This window comes from Corvus moneduloides, chromosome 34, assembly GCF_009650955.1.
Source record: "Corvus moneduloides isolate bCorMon1 chromosome 34, bCorMon1.pri, whole genome shotgun sequence".
Classification (NCBI taxonomy): Eukaryota; Metazoa; Chordata; class Aves; order Passeriformes; family Corvidae; genus Corvus; species Corvus moneduloides.
The window spans coordinates 577,170-590,067 of record NC_045509.1 but is presented as its reverse complement, the minus strand read 5'-3'; the positions used below and the strand labels follow the sequence as shown (position 1 = coordinate 590,067).

Below are 12,898 nucleotides of genomic sequence, written 5' to 3'. Positions count from 1 at the left end.
AGGGGCGGGAGCAACGCCCTGGAAGGGCGGGGCCAAGCGCCGAGTGACGTCAGCGCCAAGGGCGGGAAAGGGGAGGCGGTGGGGAGGGGGCGCGGCGGGGGCGGGGCCTGATGAGGACACGCCCCCTCTCGGGGTGGGGAGGGGGCTGAGGGGGGTGGGGGCTGTTTGGAACCCCCCTCTTAGGGACTCCCCCGGATCCGGGAACCCCCTGGAACTCCCCACGGGTGGGGGGGGATTCCCTTCCGAACTGGCCCCAGTCCCAATGACGTCACACCCGGCCTGGGGTCCCCCCAACTCCATCTGTCCCACCCCCCCCCCCCCCCCCCGCCGCGTTTAAGACCCTCCCCCAAACCCAAAAACCCACAGGGACACCCCCCCACCCCCTGCCCCCCTAAGCTGGAGGGGGTGGGAACACCCCAAAAGAGGCTCCACCCCTTTTTTTGGGGCAGCGAGATCGGACTCCAAGGTTATTCCTTGGTTACTCTGCACTCCGCCATGGGCCGGGGGTGCTCCGAGGTCACTCCGGCATCAGGAACGGGGTGTCCCAGCGGTCCCTCGAGGTTACTCGGGGTTTACACCGAGGCTGCTCTGAGTTTACCCACAGGTTACTCCGCGACTGCCCCGCAGCTGCTCCGTGGTTACTCCGAGCTTGCTCCGGGCTTACTCCGAGGTTCCCCAGGGTTACTCCGGCTACTCCGGGCTGACTCCCAGCACCCTCCCCACCGCTCACAGGGCCCTGGCAGTTTACTCATGGACTCCTCCGGGGTTACTCCGAGCTCCCCCCCGGCTGCCATGCCACGCCCCTCGCTCAAGGTTTGCACACACGGCACGCCGAGGTTAAAAAACTCTGCTTTACTCCGGCTTTACACACAGGTGAGGAGGGAAGGGCCAGCCCAGGTGTCCGAGGCCCTCAGGGGTCGGAGTTGGCGGGGGGGTCCTGCAGCCCCTGGAGCTCCCGCAGGCCCTGGGGGAGGGGCAGAGCGTTGGGGGCGGGGTTGGGGGGGGGGGGGGGAGCCCGCAGGTGAGAGGGGCGTGGCCAGGGAAGGGGGCGGGGTTACCTCCAGCACCAGGCGGATGTGAGCGCGGATCTTGGCCCCGTCCCGCGTCAGGGAATCGCTGAGCCTGCGGGAGGGGCGGGGCTTCAGGAGGGGGGCGGGGCCTTTTGCGGTGGGCGTGGCCACACCTTTTTTGGTCATTGGGCGGGGACATGGCTTCCTTTTATGGTTGGGGCGTGGCCGGAAGGGGGCGTGGTTTGCCCACCTGGATCCTCCTGTGGCCACAGGTGAGGGCAAAAGGGGTGTGGCCTAAGTGGGTGTGGTCCGAAAGGGGCGGGGTGTGGGGCGTGGCACCTCCTCCCATCCGCAAACCTGCTGGGGCAGGGGCGTGGCATGGGGGCGTGGCATGGGGGCGTGGCATGGGGTGTGGCTCCTCGAAGCGATGTGGCCTTGATGGGCGTGGTCTTGGTAAATGGGTGTGGTCTGTGCGTGTGGGGGCGTGGCCAAGGGGGAATGACTGAGGGTGAGGGTGGGGTCAATGTCCAGGGTGTGGCCGGGGGCGTGGCCGGGGGCGTGGCCGGGGGCTCTCACCGCTGCAGGAGGGAGCTGCGGCGCTCCAGGTGCCGAAGGGCCTCGGGCAGCGTCAGCTCCGCGAAGAACCCGAAGCCCAGAGCCACGAACACGCGCCGGGGATCCGGGCTGGGGGTACGGGGGGACGAAGAAAGGGGGTTAGGGGGTGTCCCTGGGGGATTGATGGGGTGTGCTGGGGGTTGTGGAAGCCCAGGAGCATCGAATCTAGGGGATTTATGGGATCTGGGGGGGTTATGGGATCTCAAAGGGAATATTGGGGGGGAGTTCTGAGTTCTTTTGGAGAGTCCTAAGTGGGGTTCGGAGTCCCAAAGCATCCCAGATTGGTCCTGGGGGGTCTTGGGGTCACTCAGGTGGGGTTATGGGGTCCCTGTGGTGGTCAAGGGGTGGCTTTGGGGGGGTTGTCAGGAAGTTTTTGGGGTTCCAGCCCAACTCACACTTCAGCGCTGACAAAGAAGTTGCAGCCGAGATCCACCTGGGTGCGCAGGGGGGCGGCGGCGTCCTGGGGACCCCGAAACCCCCGATGTAACACAGAGACCCCCAAACACCCCCAGGGACCCCCAACCTCTGCCCCCACAGGGACCTCAAACACCCCTGGCACCCCCAGATCCCCCAGAGCCAACGCAAGGACCATCAAATAACCCCCCAAGCTCCCCAGAGACCCCCCCAACGATCCCCCCAGTGCCCCCCCAAACCCCCCAATTTCCTTCCAGGCCCCTCCCTGGCCACACCCCGGCCCCTCCCTGGCCACGCCCCGGCGGCCACGCCCCGCCCGCACACCTGGAGGCGGGAGAGGGCGGAGCGGAGCTGCAGCACCTGCGCCTGCTGCTCGAAGACGGCGTCGCGCTGCTCCTGCACGCGCCTGCAGGGGGCGATGGTGGGCGGGGGTCGGGCCTGGGGTCGCCGTTGGGGCGGGGCACCCGTGGGTGGGGCCCAAAGGGGCGGGGTCTGAGCTCGGGGGCGTGGTTATAGGGCTCTGTGGGCGTGGTTAGAGCGGGGGCGGGGCTTAAATGGGCGTGGTCTGGACGTGCCCGGGCAGAGTTCAGGGGCGGGGTTCACTCGCAGGGGGGAAGGGGCGTGGCCAGTGCGCGTGGGCGTGGCCAGAGCGCGGGAGTGGAGGCCCGGGCGTTGTGGGGGGGTGGGGTTTGAGTCGCGATATGACGTCACCCACCGCAGGTCGCGCTGCAGGACGTCGCTGACGAACGCCTCGTAGCGCTGCACCTTCTCCGCCGCCGCCGCCATGCTGCCTCTGACGTCATCGCCGCGCGGCGGGGCGACGGGGGCGGTGCGACGGCGCTGCGTCATCGGCGCGCGACGCCGCGGTGCCTCGGTGTTGGGGCGCCCCCTGGCGGGCGGGAGGTCCACGGTTCCTCCCCCCCCCCCCCCCCCCTTCCTCCCGGGGTTATCGTGGTCGCATGTCGCGACATCCCCCCTCCCCCCGCCCGGTCCGCAGCGGCCTCGGATTCTCCAGGAGCTCAGCCCGGCCTCGAGAGGGCTCTCCTGGGTCCCTTTTGGGGGCCGTTCTCATACCTGGACCCAGTTTCGGGTGGGATTCGTTCGTTTTTGGGTGGAATTCGTTCGTTTTTAGGTGGAACCGGTCCCTTTCCGGGGGGTCCCAGAGTCATTTTCCAAAACCAGAGCCACGGGATTCCATCCGGAACGCTGGAATTCAGCCCAAAACTGGACCCAGGTATCAGGACCGCCCCCCCCCCCCGCCCCAAAAAGGGTCCCAGGAACACTCCAGAAACCAACCCAGGTGCGGACACCCCCCAAGGGCCCCGCCCCCGGCTCAGTGAGGGGGGCCCGCGCCCCCTACGCGACCTCCCCCACAACCCTGCGAGGGACCTATAGGATCTATAGGGTCTACAGGATCTATAGAATCCATAGGGTCTATGGGGTCTATAGAGTGTATAACGTATACAGAGTGTATAGCCTCTATAGGGTGTATAAGACCTATAGGATCTGTAGGGTCTATACAGTCTATAGGATCTATAGAGTCTATAAGACCTATAAGGTAGATAGCGCTTACAGCATCTATAGGGTCTATAAGGTCTATCGGATCCATAGGGTCTATAAGGTCTCTAGTATCTATAGAGCCTATACAGTATATAGGCTCTATAAGATCTATAAGGTATACAGGGTTTATAGCATCTATAGGGTCTATAGGATCTATAGGATCTATAAGGTCTACAGAATCTATAGCGTCTATAGGGTCTATAAGATCCATAGGACCTATAGGATCGCTAAGGTCTACAGGATCTATAGGATCTATAGGGTATATAGAATCTATAGCGTTGATAGGATCTATAAGGTCTATAGGATCTATAGAACCTATAGGGTCTATAGTATCTATAGCATCTATAGAATCTATAGTGTCTATAAAATCTATAGGCTCTACAGGACTTACAGGATTTATAGAATCTATAGGGTCTATAATTGCTACAGTACCTATAGAATCTATAGGGTCTATAGTCTCTATAGGTTCTATAGAGTATATAGGGTCTATAGGATCTATAGGGTCTATAGGGTCTCTACAACATACTCGTCTATCCCCCCAGGTGTCACCACCGGCGTGAAGTCTCCTTCTCCCACCTCCCCCTCCCCCAAAGGGCCACCCGCCATCCCCCCCCCCCAAATTTTGGGGTCCCCCCCCCCCCCCCCCCGTTGTCCCCAGCAGTGACACAGCGGCAGCAGCTCAGGGACTTTTATTGCCCCCCCCAACAGCGGAGCGAAAGGGGCGGGGCCAAGCGGGGGGGCGGGGCCAAGCGGGGGCGGGGCTTACACTGTCACGATAGATCACGACAACCCCGGCAGTGCGGGGGGGGGACACCTGGCGAGCACAGATGGAGGGGGGGACACCGGGGGAGAGGGTCTTGGGTTCCTGACCTCCCATCCCCCAGCTGGGTTTGGGGGGGCCCGGGTCCCCCCCCCCACCGATGGATTTTGGGGGTCCTGGGCCCTCCTGGTGGAATTTGGGGGGTCCTGGGATGGGGTTTGGGGGTCCTGGGTGCCTGAGCAAGCCCCCCAATGAAATTTGGGGGTCGCAGGGGCCCCTTCAGGTAAATCGGGGGGTGCCGCACACCGGGGACCCCCGGGCTGGATCTGGAGGGGGTGGCGGGTGCCGGGCCCCCCCCCGAATGGGTCAGAGGGGTCTGGGGGGGCCCCGGGGGGGTTTTGGGGTGGCGGCCCCCCCTCAGTCGGCGAAGAGGCTGGCGAAGCTCTGCCGCAGCGCCCGCAGGCTCTCGGGCGGGCCCTGCTCGGGCGCGGGGCTGGGGAATTGGGGGGGGATCAAAGGGGGGCCCGGGGGGGCCGGGCCGCGCCCCCTCCCCCTCACAGACCCCCGACTTACCTGGGGGGAGGGGCTCCACCCGGTTTGGGGGCCAGGGCCGGTTTGGGGGCGAGGGGCGGGGCTTGGGGGCGGGGCTGGCGGGTGGTGGGCGGAGCCTGCGGGCCCGGGGGGCGGGGCACTGCGGCGGGGGGCGGGGCTTGGGGGCGGGGCTGGGGCACGGAGGGGGAGCGTGGGAGGCGGGGCTGAGGGGAGGTGGGCGGGGCCTGGGGGCGGGGCTGAGGGGAGGTGGGCGGGGCCTGGGGGCGGGGCTGTGCGGTGGGTGGGGCTTGAGGGCGTGGCTGTGCAGTGGGCAGAGCTTGAGGGTGGGGCTGATGGGAAGTGGGCGGGGCTTGAGGGCGGGGCTGAGGGGAAGTGGGCGGGGCTTGAGGGCGGGGCTGTGCAGTGGGCGGGGCTTGTGGGCGTGGCTGAGGGGAAGTGGGCGGGGCTTGAGGGCGGGGCTGTGGGGAAGTGGGCAGGGCTTGAGGGCGTGGCTGTGCAGTGGGCGGAGCTTGAGGGCGTGGTTGTGCAGTGGGTGTGGCTTGAGGGCGTGGCTGTGCGGTGGGCGGGGTCTGTGGGCGGGGCTGCGGGGTGGGTGGGCGTGGCTGAGGTGCAGAAGCAGCCAGAGGTGGGCGGGGCTGTGTGGCGGTGGGCGGAGCTTGGGGTTGCAGGGAGGTGGGCGGGGTTTGGGGGCGGGGCTGAGCAGCGCTGGGCGGGGTTTGGGGGCGGGGCTGGGCGGGGCGCGGTGAGGCTCCACCCATTTGGGGGCGGGGCTGTCCCTGCGGCGCTGGGCGGGGCTGGGCGGGGCCGGACGGTGGTGGGGCTCCTGTGGGGGAAGAAAAACACCTGAGAGGGGCGGGGCTTGAGGCAGGTAAAGGTCCCCGTTTTGGGCAGAATCCCCCAAATCTGGGGGTGCCCCAGCACCGGGGGGAGCGGCAGATTTGGGGGGTCCCAGGTGGGGGATGGGGAGGGGGGAATTCCCCAGATGTTGGGTGTTCCCAGGTCCCTGATTTGAGGAACCGCAGGATTTGGGAACATCCCTGAATTTGGGGGAGAGGAGCAGGGGTGGGGTCTCAGGAATTTTTTGGGGAAACACAAATTTTTAGAAGTCCCCTTTTAGGGTTTGTTGTGGGGGGGAGGGGAGGGGGCTCTCTGTATTTTGGGGAGCTCCCACATTGACCCTGACCCCCTGAATTCTGGAGGCTCCCCTGGGTTTTGGGGCTCCCTGAATTGGGGATGGGGGGGGAGGCGGAGCCGCCACGCTGGGGCCTCACTCACCCTGGGGTTGGGGTCGCTGCTGCGGGGGGGTCCCCGGCCGGGGGGACACCGACGTCGCCGACATCTGTGGAGACGCAAAGGGGGGGCCTGAATTCAACACCTGGGGGGCTCAGGGTGGCCCTGGAGGGGGGCATGGGGGGAGGGGCCGTTACCTGTGGGCGTGGCCGAGCGGGGGAGGGGCTCCGTGGGCGGGGCAGCTCCGCCCTCATCCGTGCCAGCACCAGCTCCACGATCCGGCCCCGATCCTCTGCCGCCCCCGGGCCCAGCAGTGGCAGCCACGAGCCCAGAACCTGCGGGAGGAGGGGGCAGGTGTGGGGGGCTCAGGTAGGTTGGGGGGTTGGGCCAGGTGTGCAATGGACCCTAGGAATTTGGGGGGGGGTGGGGGCAGGTGCTCAGGAGAACGCCAAGGATGGGGGGTCCCAGGTGACTCGGGTGTGCCCCAGGTGTGCCCCAGGTGTGCCCCAGGTGGCCGCGGGGATCAGCCAGGTGTGTGGGAGGGCTCCAGGTATCCAGGTGGGCGCCAGGAGTGAAGTGCTTGGGTGACCCAGGTGCCTCAGGTGTGCCTCAGGTGTGCCCCAGGTGTGCCCCTGGTGCCCGGGATGGAGTCCCCCAGGTGTTCAGGTGCACCCCAGGTGCCTCAGGTGTGCCCCAGGTGTGCTCCTTGTGCCCTGAATTTGCTCCAGGCGCCCCAGGTGTGCCCCAGGTGTGCCCCAGGTGTGCCCCAGGTGCCTGGGGGGTCCCCAGGTGCGGGGTACCTGCACGATGTGCTCCTGCCCGTCGGGGCCCCGCAGCGCCTCCACCGCGCAGATGTCGACGCCCCCGAAGAGGCCGGCGCAGGCGTCCACCCAGCCCCGGTGCCTGGGGGAGGGGGGGGTGGACAGGGTGGGGCTCAGCACGGCCACACCCCCTCAGCTGGGCCACGCCCACCCCACAGCCCCACCCTCCACCCTGTCTCTGAAGCCACGCCCACACGGCCACACCCCCTTGCCCCGCCCCAGCGCTTCAGTGCACAGGTGAGAACCCCGCCCTTGAAAGCCACGCCCCTTCCCTATGGCCCCGCCCCTTTTGAACAGCCCCGCCCTGGCCCCACCCCTCCCACAGCCACGCCCCAGACCCCGCCCATTCCACAAAGCCCCGCCCCTTCCCTATGGCCCCGCCCCTTTTGAATAGCCCCGCCCTGACCCCACCCCTTCCACAGCCACGCCCCTTCCCGATGGCCCCGCCCCATGGCGGCACACGCCTCTGAAGCCCCGCCCATTTTGAACAGCCCCGCCCATTTTGAACAGCCCCGCCCCCTTTGAACAGCCCCGCCCCCTTTGAACAGCCCCGCCCCTTTTGAACAGCCCCGCCCTGACCCCGCCCATTCCACAAAGCCCCGCCCCCTCGCAGCTCTGGGCCCCCCCCCCCGTCGCTCACCTGGGGCTGAGGGCGACCGGCTCCACCTGCGGCCCCTCCCCCGCGGCGTCCCCGGCCCCCAGGGACCACCTGGGGGGGGACAGAGGGACCCGGCCGTGTCCGGGGGGTCCCCAAATCCCCCCGGGACCCCAAGCCCCGCCCACCAGGCCGAGGCCACGCCCCCACTCTGAGGCCACGCCCACCTCACCACCACCCACTGCCCTCCAGTCTCTCCCAGTCTCTCTCTGTCCCATCCCACTCCGTCCCAGTACCCTCCAGTGGCTCCCAGTGGCTCCCAGTGGCTCCCAGTGCCCTCCCAGTCCCTCCCAGTCCCTCCTAGTGTCCTCCCAGTGCCCTCCCAGTCCTTCCCAGTCCCCTCCCAATACCTCCCAGTGCCCTCCCAGTGCCTCACCGCAGGGCCCGGTACTCGTCCCCGATGCGCTGCACCCGCAGCCGCTGGGTTCCTGTGGGGCCCCCCCGCACCAGGGCCCCCGCCCGGGCCCCGCCCATGGCAGCCGCCACCGCCCCCAGCACCTGCGGCGTCCCCACGCGCACCTGGGGGGGAGGGGACGGGTGAAAAACCCCGCCCACCCAGAGCCACGCCCACCCAGAGCCACGCCCCAAAAGGCCACGCCCATAGAGACACACCCAGAGCCACGCCCACGAGAGCCACGCCCCAAAAGGCCACGCCCATAGAGACACACCCAAGGTCACACCCACCAGAGCCACGCCCAGAGAGTCACACCCCAAAAGGCCACGCCCACAGAACCATGCTCACCCAAAGCCACGCCCCCGCTGACCACACCCGTTGAGTCACGCCCACCCAGAGCCACGCCCCCCTTGGCCAGGCCCCAATGGGGCTCCTCCTCTGGGCCACGCCCACCCCAAATCCCCGCCCCCACCCCATGGGTGTGGTCAGCATAGGCCACTCCCATGGAAGGCCCCGCCCACCGGCAGATTGGGGGGAGGGGCGGGGCTTGGGGGAGGGGCGGGGTCTCACCTGTCCCACCCCGGCGGGGGCGGGGCTGAGCGTCACCGTCATGGGGAAGGTGGGGCCGGAGAGCTGGGGACACACCAGTGACACCAGTGACGCCAGTGACACACCAGGGACACACCAGGGATGCACCAGTGACACCAGTGACGCACCAGTGACACCAGTGACACACCAGGGACACACCCGTGACACACCAGTGACACCCCAGGGACACCCCAGGGACACACCCGGGACACCCCAGGGACACACCAGGGACACACCGGTGACACACCAGTGACCTCCCAGTGACACCCCCCACTTGCCCCAAGATGATCCCAGTCCCCTCCCAGTGCCTCCCAGCCCCCCCAGTCCCCTCCCAGTCCCCTCCCAGTGCCTCCCAGTGCTCACCAGTCCCCGGGGCCGGTTGCAGAAGCGCTGCGGCACCAGCGGAAAGGCCTCGGGGCCCAGTTCCCGCTGCAGCCGAGCCAACTGGGCAAACTGGGAGCACCGGGAGTGTCAAGGGCCGGGAAACCGCTCTGCCCAGTGCTCCCAGTGCTCCCCCAGTATCCCTCCCACTGCCCCCCCAGTCCCTCTCAGCCTCCTCCAAGTCCCCTCCCAACTCCAGGTGCCTCCCAGTCCCCTCCCAGTCCCTCCCAGTGCCCCCCTGTCCCCTCCCAGTGCCCCCCAGTCCCTCCCAGTCCCCATCCTGTCCCCTTCCAGTGCCCCCCAGTCCCTCCCAGTGCCCCCCAATCCCTCCCAGTGCCCTCTTAGTCCCTCCCAATCCCCTTCCAGTGCCATTCCCAGTCCCTCCCAGTCCCACCAGTCACCTTCCAGTGCCCCCCAGTCCCCACCCTGTCCCCTCCCAGTCCCACCAGTGCCCTCCCAGTCCCCACCTTGTCCCCTCCCACTCCCACCAGTGACCTCCCAGTAGCTCCTAGTCCCTCCCAGTCCCCCCCAGTCCCCTCCCAGTCCCTCCCAGTGCCCTCTTAGTCCCTCCCAATCCCCTCCCAGTGCTCCCCAGTCCCTCCCAGTGCCGCACGCACCAGGCAGGGGGGGTGGGCGAAGCCGTACAGGGCGGGGAGGGGGTCGGTGCTGGGGACCCCCCCCAGGTGCAGCCCCACCAGGAGCTTCCGGGGGGCGTCCCCCGCCCCCCCCTCGGGGGGTTCCCGCACCAGGACGAAGTCGGGGCGCACCCGCCTGGGGGGAGGGGGGAGGTCGGGGGGGAGGGCCCCCAACATTCTCCACCCCCTCTCCCTTCCAAATCCCACCCCAAAATCCCCAAAAAATCCACCCCAGAAATCCAACTTGACCCCCAAAATTTCGCTTTGTCCTCCCCCCCCCCCCCCAAATCTCGGGGTTAAAAATCCTCTGCCGCAGCCCGAAACCCAAATTGTGCCCCAAAATCCCACCCTGAACCCCGAGTTTCCCTCCTGAAGCCCCAAAATTCTCCCCATGCTCCCAAATCTCCCCTGGAGTCCCCCAAAAATCTCCTTAACCCCCCCCACATCTTCCTTTGAACCCCCAAACTACACCCAGAACCCCAAATTTCAGCCCCAAAAACGAAGGGGGGACCCCAAATCCCAAATTTCACTCCGAAAATGAGGGGAGCACCCCCAGAACCCCAAAGATTAACCCCAAAATTGAGGGGGGGACCCCAAATCTCAAATTTCAACCCCAAAACTGGGGGGAAAGGGGACCCCAAATCCTACCTGGTGCCCCCCCGGGGGGTGTCGATGGTGACGCTGAGGGCGCCGTGGGTGGAGGCGGCCAAGGAGAGCTCTGAGAACTGAGCCTGGGGGACCCCAAAATCCAGGGGGGAGGGGGGAAGACACCCCAAAACCTCCTTGGGCCCCCCAAAAACCTCCCTGGGATCCCTCAATCCCGCCCCAAACCTGTCTGGAGCCCCAAATCGGGTTGAGAAAAGAGATTTCAATTCAAAATTTGGGGGGTCCCAAAATCTCACATGGGGGGACCCTAAAATTTATGAGGCCCCCCCCCCCAAAATTCTGTCTTTTCCCTCTCAAAATTGGATCGAGGAATGGGGGGGGGGTTTGGGGGCACCTGAAACTCAGAGGGGGAACCGAGGCCCCAAAACCTCCAGGGTACCCCAAAAATCTTGGAAGCGAGACAAGGAACGACTTCAGGGCACCCCAAAATTCCCCTCTCCCCCCCCCCCCAGTATCGCTCAGGGGACCCACAAATCCCCCCTGACCTTGAAACCCCAAACTGGGGGAGGAACGGGAGGTTCAGAGCACCCCAAAATTGAGGAGGAGCCCCCAAAATCCAGGGGATTCCCAGGACCCCCCCCCCCCAAAAGCTGCCTGAACCCCAAAACCGGCGCGATCCCAAAACCGGGGGATGGGGGGGGTGTCCCAAAATTAGGGAAGGGGAAGGGGGGGTCCCCCAAAACTCACCTGCTCCACACGCAGCTCCACGTCCCCGTGCACGGATTTACCCTTGAAGGGTTTCACCCTGGGGGGGGGCACCCCAAAAGTGGAGAGACCCCAAAATGCTCCCTCCCCCCCCAAAAAAACACCCCCCGGGTGTCCCCACAAATCTGAACCAACCCCCCCACCCCCAAATCTGCCACCCCCGAAGTGTCCCCTCCCACAATGACCCCCCCCTTAATGTGACCCCCTCCCCAAAAGCTTCACCCCAAAACTGACCTGAGCCCCCCTCCCCACCCAAACTGCCCCCTCCCCAGGAGCCGGGGGGGGGAGGGGAGTCCCGGGGGGGGGTCTCAAAGGAGATTTGGGGGTCCAGGCAAGGGGAGGGGAGAATTTGGGGTCCCCAGCAGGGGGGAGACAAGGGGGGTCCCCATGAGGGGGGAATTTGGGGGGTCCTGTGGGGTGGAATTTGAGGGGGGGGGTCCCCATCAGGGGGAATTGGGGGGGGGCCTGGGGGATGGAATTTGGGGGGGGGTCCCAATCAGGGGGAGTTTGGGGGGGTCCCCATACGTACCAGTCGGTGCCGGGGGGGGCAATCACGAGCAGCAGCGGGGCCGTGGGGGGGGTCCGGAGGGGTCTCCCAGCCCCTCCCCCCCCAGGGGGGGTCCCCCCCACCCCCGGCCCCGCCCCGGGGGGGTCCCCGCCCATCCCCCCCGCCAGGAAATTCCCGTCCGAGAGGCGGCGCCGCAGGAATTCCATCCCCGGGGTGTCCCCTATGGATGCACCCTATAGATGCCCCCTGAGGGGGTCCCGAGGCAGCTCCGGGGGTCTGGGGGGGCCCTGAGGGGTGGCTTTAGGGGCTGGGGGGGGGCAGGGCTATAGGGGCTCATCCTATAGAGGGCAGGGCTGGGGGGCCCGGCAGGGCTCGGGGCTGTGGGGCTGAGCTATAGGGGGAGAAACCCCTCCAGGAAGGGGTTTATAGGGGAGGGGGCCTGCGGGGGAGGAAGGGCTGTGGGAGGGGGTCCGGCTGCCCTAAAGGAAGGGGGCCTATAGGGAAGGGGATCTATAGGGGAGGGGATCTATAGGGGAGGGACCGCGGGAAAAGCGGCTCTAGAGGGGCAGGGGGCCGGGCCCTATAGGGGATGGGGGAGGGTGCAGGGATGCGCTATAGGGGAAGGGGCTATAGGGGATGGGGCTATAGGGGAAGGGGATATAGGGGATGGAGCTATAGGGGATGGGGCTATAGGGGATGGGGGAGGCTGCGGGGATGCGCTATAGGGGAAGGGGCTATAGGGGATGGGGGAGGCTGCGGGGATGCGCTATAGGGGATGGAGCTACAGGGGATGGGGCTATAAGGGATGGAGCTATAGGGGAAGGGGATGGGCCCGCTCCCGGAGGGGCCCGGGGGGGGCGGGGGGGGCTCTGGGGGTCCCCTCTGGGCTGAGCCACCTGCAGGATGAGCCCCCCAAAATCCTCCCCGAGCGGCCCCGCCCCGCCCCGCCCCCGCGCGCGCTCACATCCGGCCACGCCCACCCCGGCCGGGCCACACCCCTCGAGGAATGGGCGTGGTTTCTCCGTGACGTCACGGACAGCCCCGCCCCTGGCTCTGCAGAAAGGGGCGGGGGCTGGAGGGGCGGGGTCGGTGACGTCATGGGGGAAAATGGTCCTTGATGGAAAATCCGAGGGTCTGGGAACACCCCTCCCCCTCCCCCCCCCACTCCCGGGCCCGCCCCTCCCCCACAGAGCTCCGGAGCCGTTTCAACGCCGCGGTTTATTGCAAAGGGGCGGGGGCGGGGTTATGCAAATCAGCGAAGAGACGGCGCGAACGGCATCACGGGAGCGTCAGTTTGGGGGGGATTTTCGGGTTTTCGGGCTCAGTGCGCGCGGAGCGCGGGAGGAGAGCGCGGGACGGAGCGGAGAGAAGAGCCCCGGGGGGTTCGGGAAGGGCCGGGGGGCG

The 12,898-nt window shown here is 67.1% G+C and overlaps 2 protein-coding genes across 2 annotated transcripts; both read right to left on the bottom strand.

The window, feature by feature from the left end:
* Nucleotides 1–833: 833 nt before the first annotated feature.
* UXT (ubiquitously expressed prefoldin like chaperone) lies at nt 834–2,911 on the bottom strand. Its single transcript, XM_032094947.1, has 6 exons — nt 2,755–2,911; nt 2,364–2,445; nt 2,021–2,085; nt 1,587–1,694; nt 1,059–1,122; nt 834–964 (listed from the first exon to the last, which is right to left on the bottom strand). The coding sequence occupies exons 1-6, from the start codon at nt 2,886–2,888 to the stop codon at nt 911–913; spliced, it is 507 nt and encodes a 168-aa protein (XP_031950838.1). The 5' UTR covers nt 2,889–2,911; the 3' UTR covers nt 834–910.
* A 3,267-nt stretch (nt 2,912–6,178) lies between these two features.
* LOC116437221 (synapsin-1-like) lies at nt 6,179–11,928 on the bottom strand. The gene is made up of 11 exons (XM_032094821.1): nt 11,516–11,928; nt 10,969–11,026; nt 10,264–10,346; nt 9,598–9,751; nt 8,963–9,052; nt 8,582–8,644; nt 7,994–8,136; nt 7,603–7,671; nt 6,942–7,044; nt 6,339–6,476; nt 6,179–6,250 (listed from the first exon to the last, which is right to left on the bottom strand). The coding sequence occupies exons 1-11, from the start codon at nt 11,698–11,700 to the stop codon at nt 6,179–6,181; spliced, it is 1,158 nt and encodes a 385-aa protein (XP_031950712.1). The 5' UTR covers nt 11,701–11,928.
* Between the last annotated feature and the right edge of the window lie 970 nt (nt 11,929–12,898).

What these genes read in the sequence shown, in the direction of transcription:
- LOC116437221 (XM_032094821.1), bottom strand. Translation starts at nt 11,700, where the DNA reads ATGGAATTCCTGCGGCGCCGCCTCTCGGACGGGAATTTCCTGGCGGGG. An exon ending in ACCCCCCGGGGGGGCACCAG is followed by an intron (nt 9,752 to 10,263) that starts GTAGGATTTGGG and finishes CCCTCCCCCCAG; the next exon opens with GCGGGTGCGCCCCGACTTCG. An exon ending in TCGCCCACCCCCCCTGCCTG is followed by an intron (nt 9,053 to 9,597) that starts GTGCGTGCGGCA and finishes CGGTGCTCCCAG; the next exon opens with TTTGCCCAGTTGGCTCGGCT.
- UXT (XM_032094947.1), bottom strand. Translation starts at nt 2,888, where the DNA reads ATGACGCAGCGCCGTCGCACCGCCCCCGTCGCCCCGCCGCGCGGCGAT. An exon ending in TTCTTTGTCAGCGCTGAAGT is followed by an intron (nt 1,695 to 2,020) that starts GTGAGTTGGGCT and finishes CCGTACCCCCAG; the next exon opens with CCCGGATCCCCGGCGCGTGT. An exon ending in ACATCCGCCTGGTGCTGGAG is followed by an intron (nt 965 to 1,058) that starts GTAACCCCGCCC and finishes CCCCTCCCCCAG; the next exon opens with GGCCTGCGGGAGCTCCAGGG.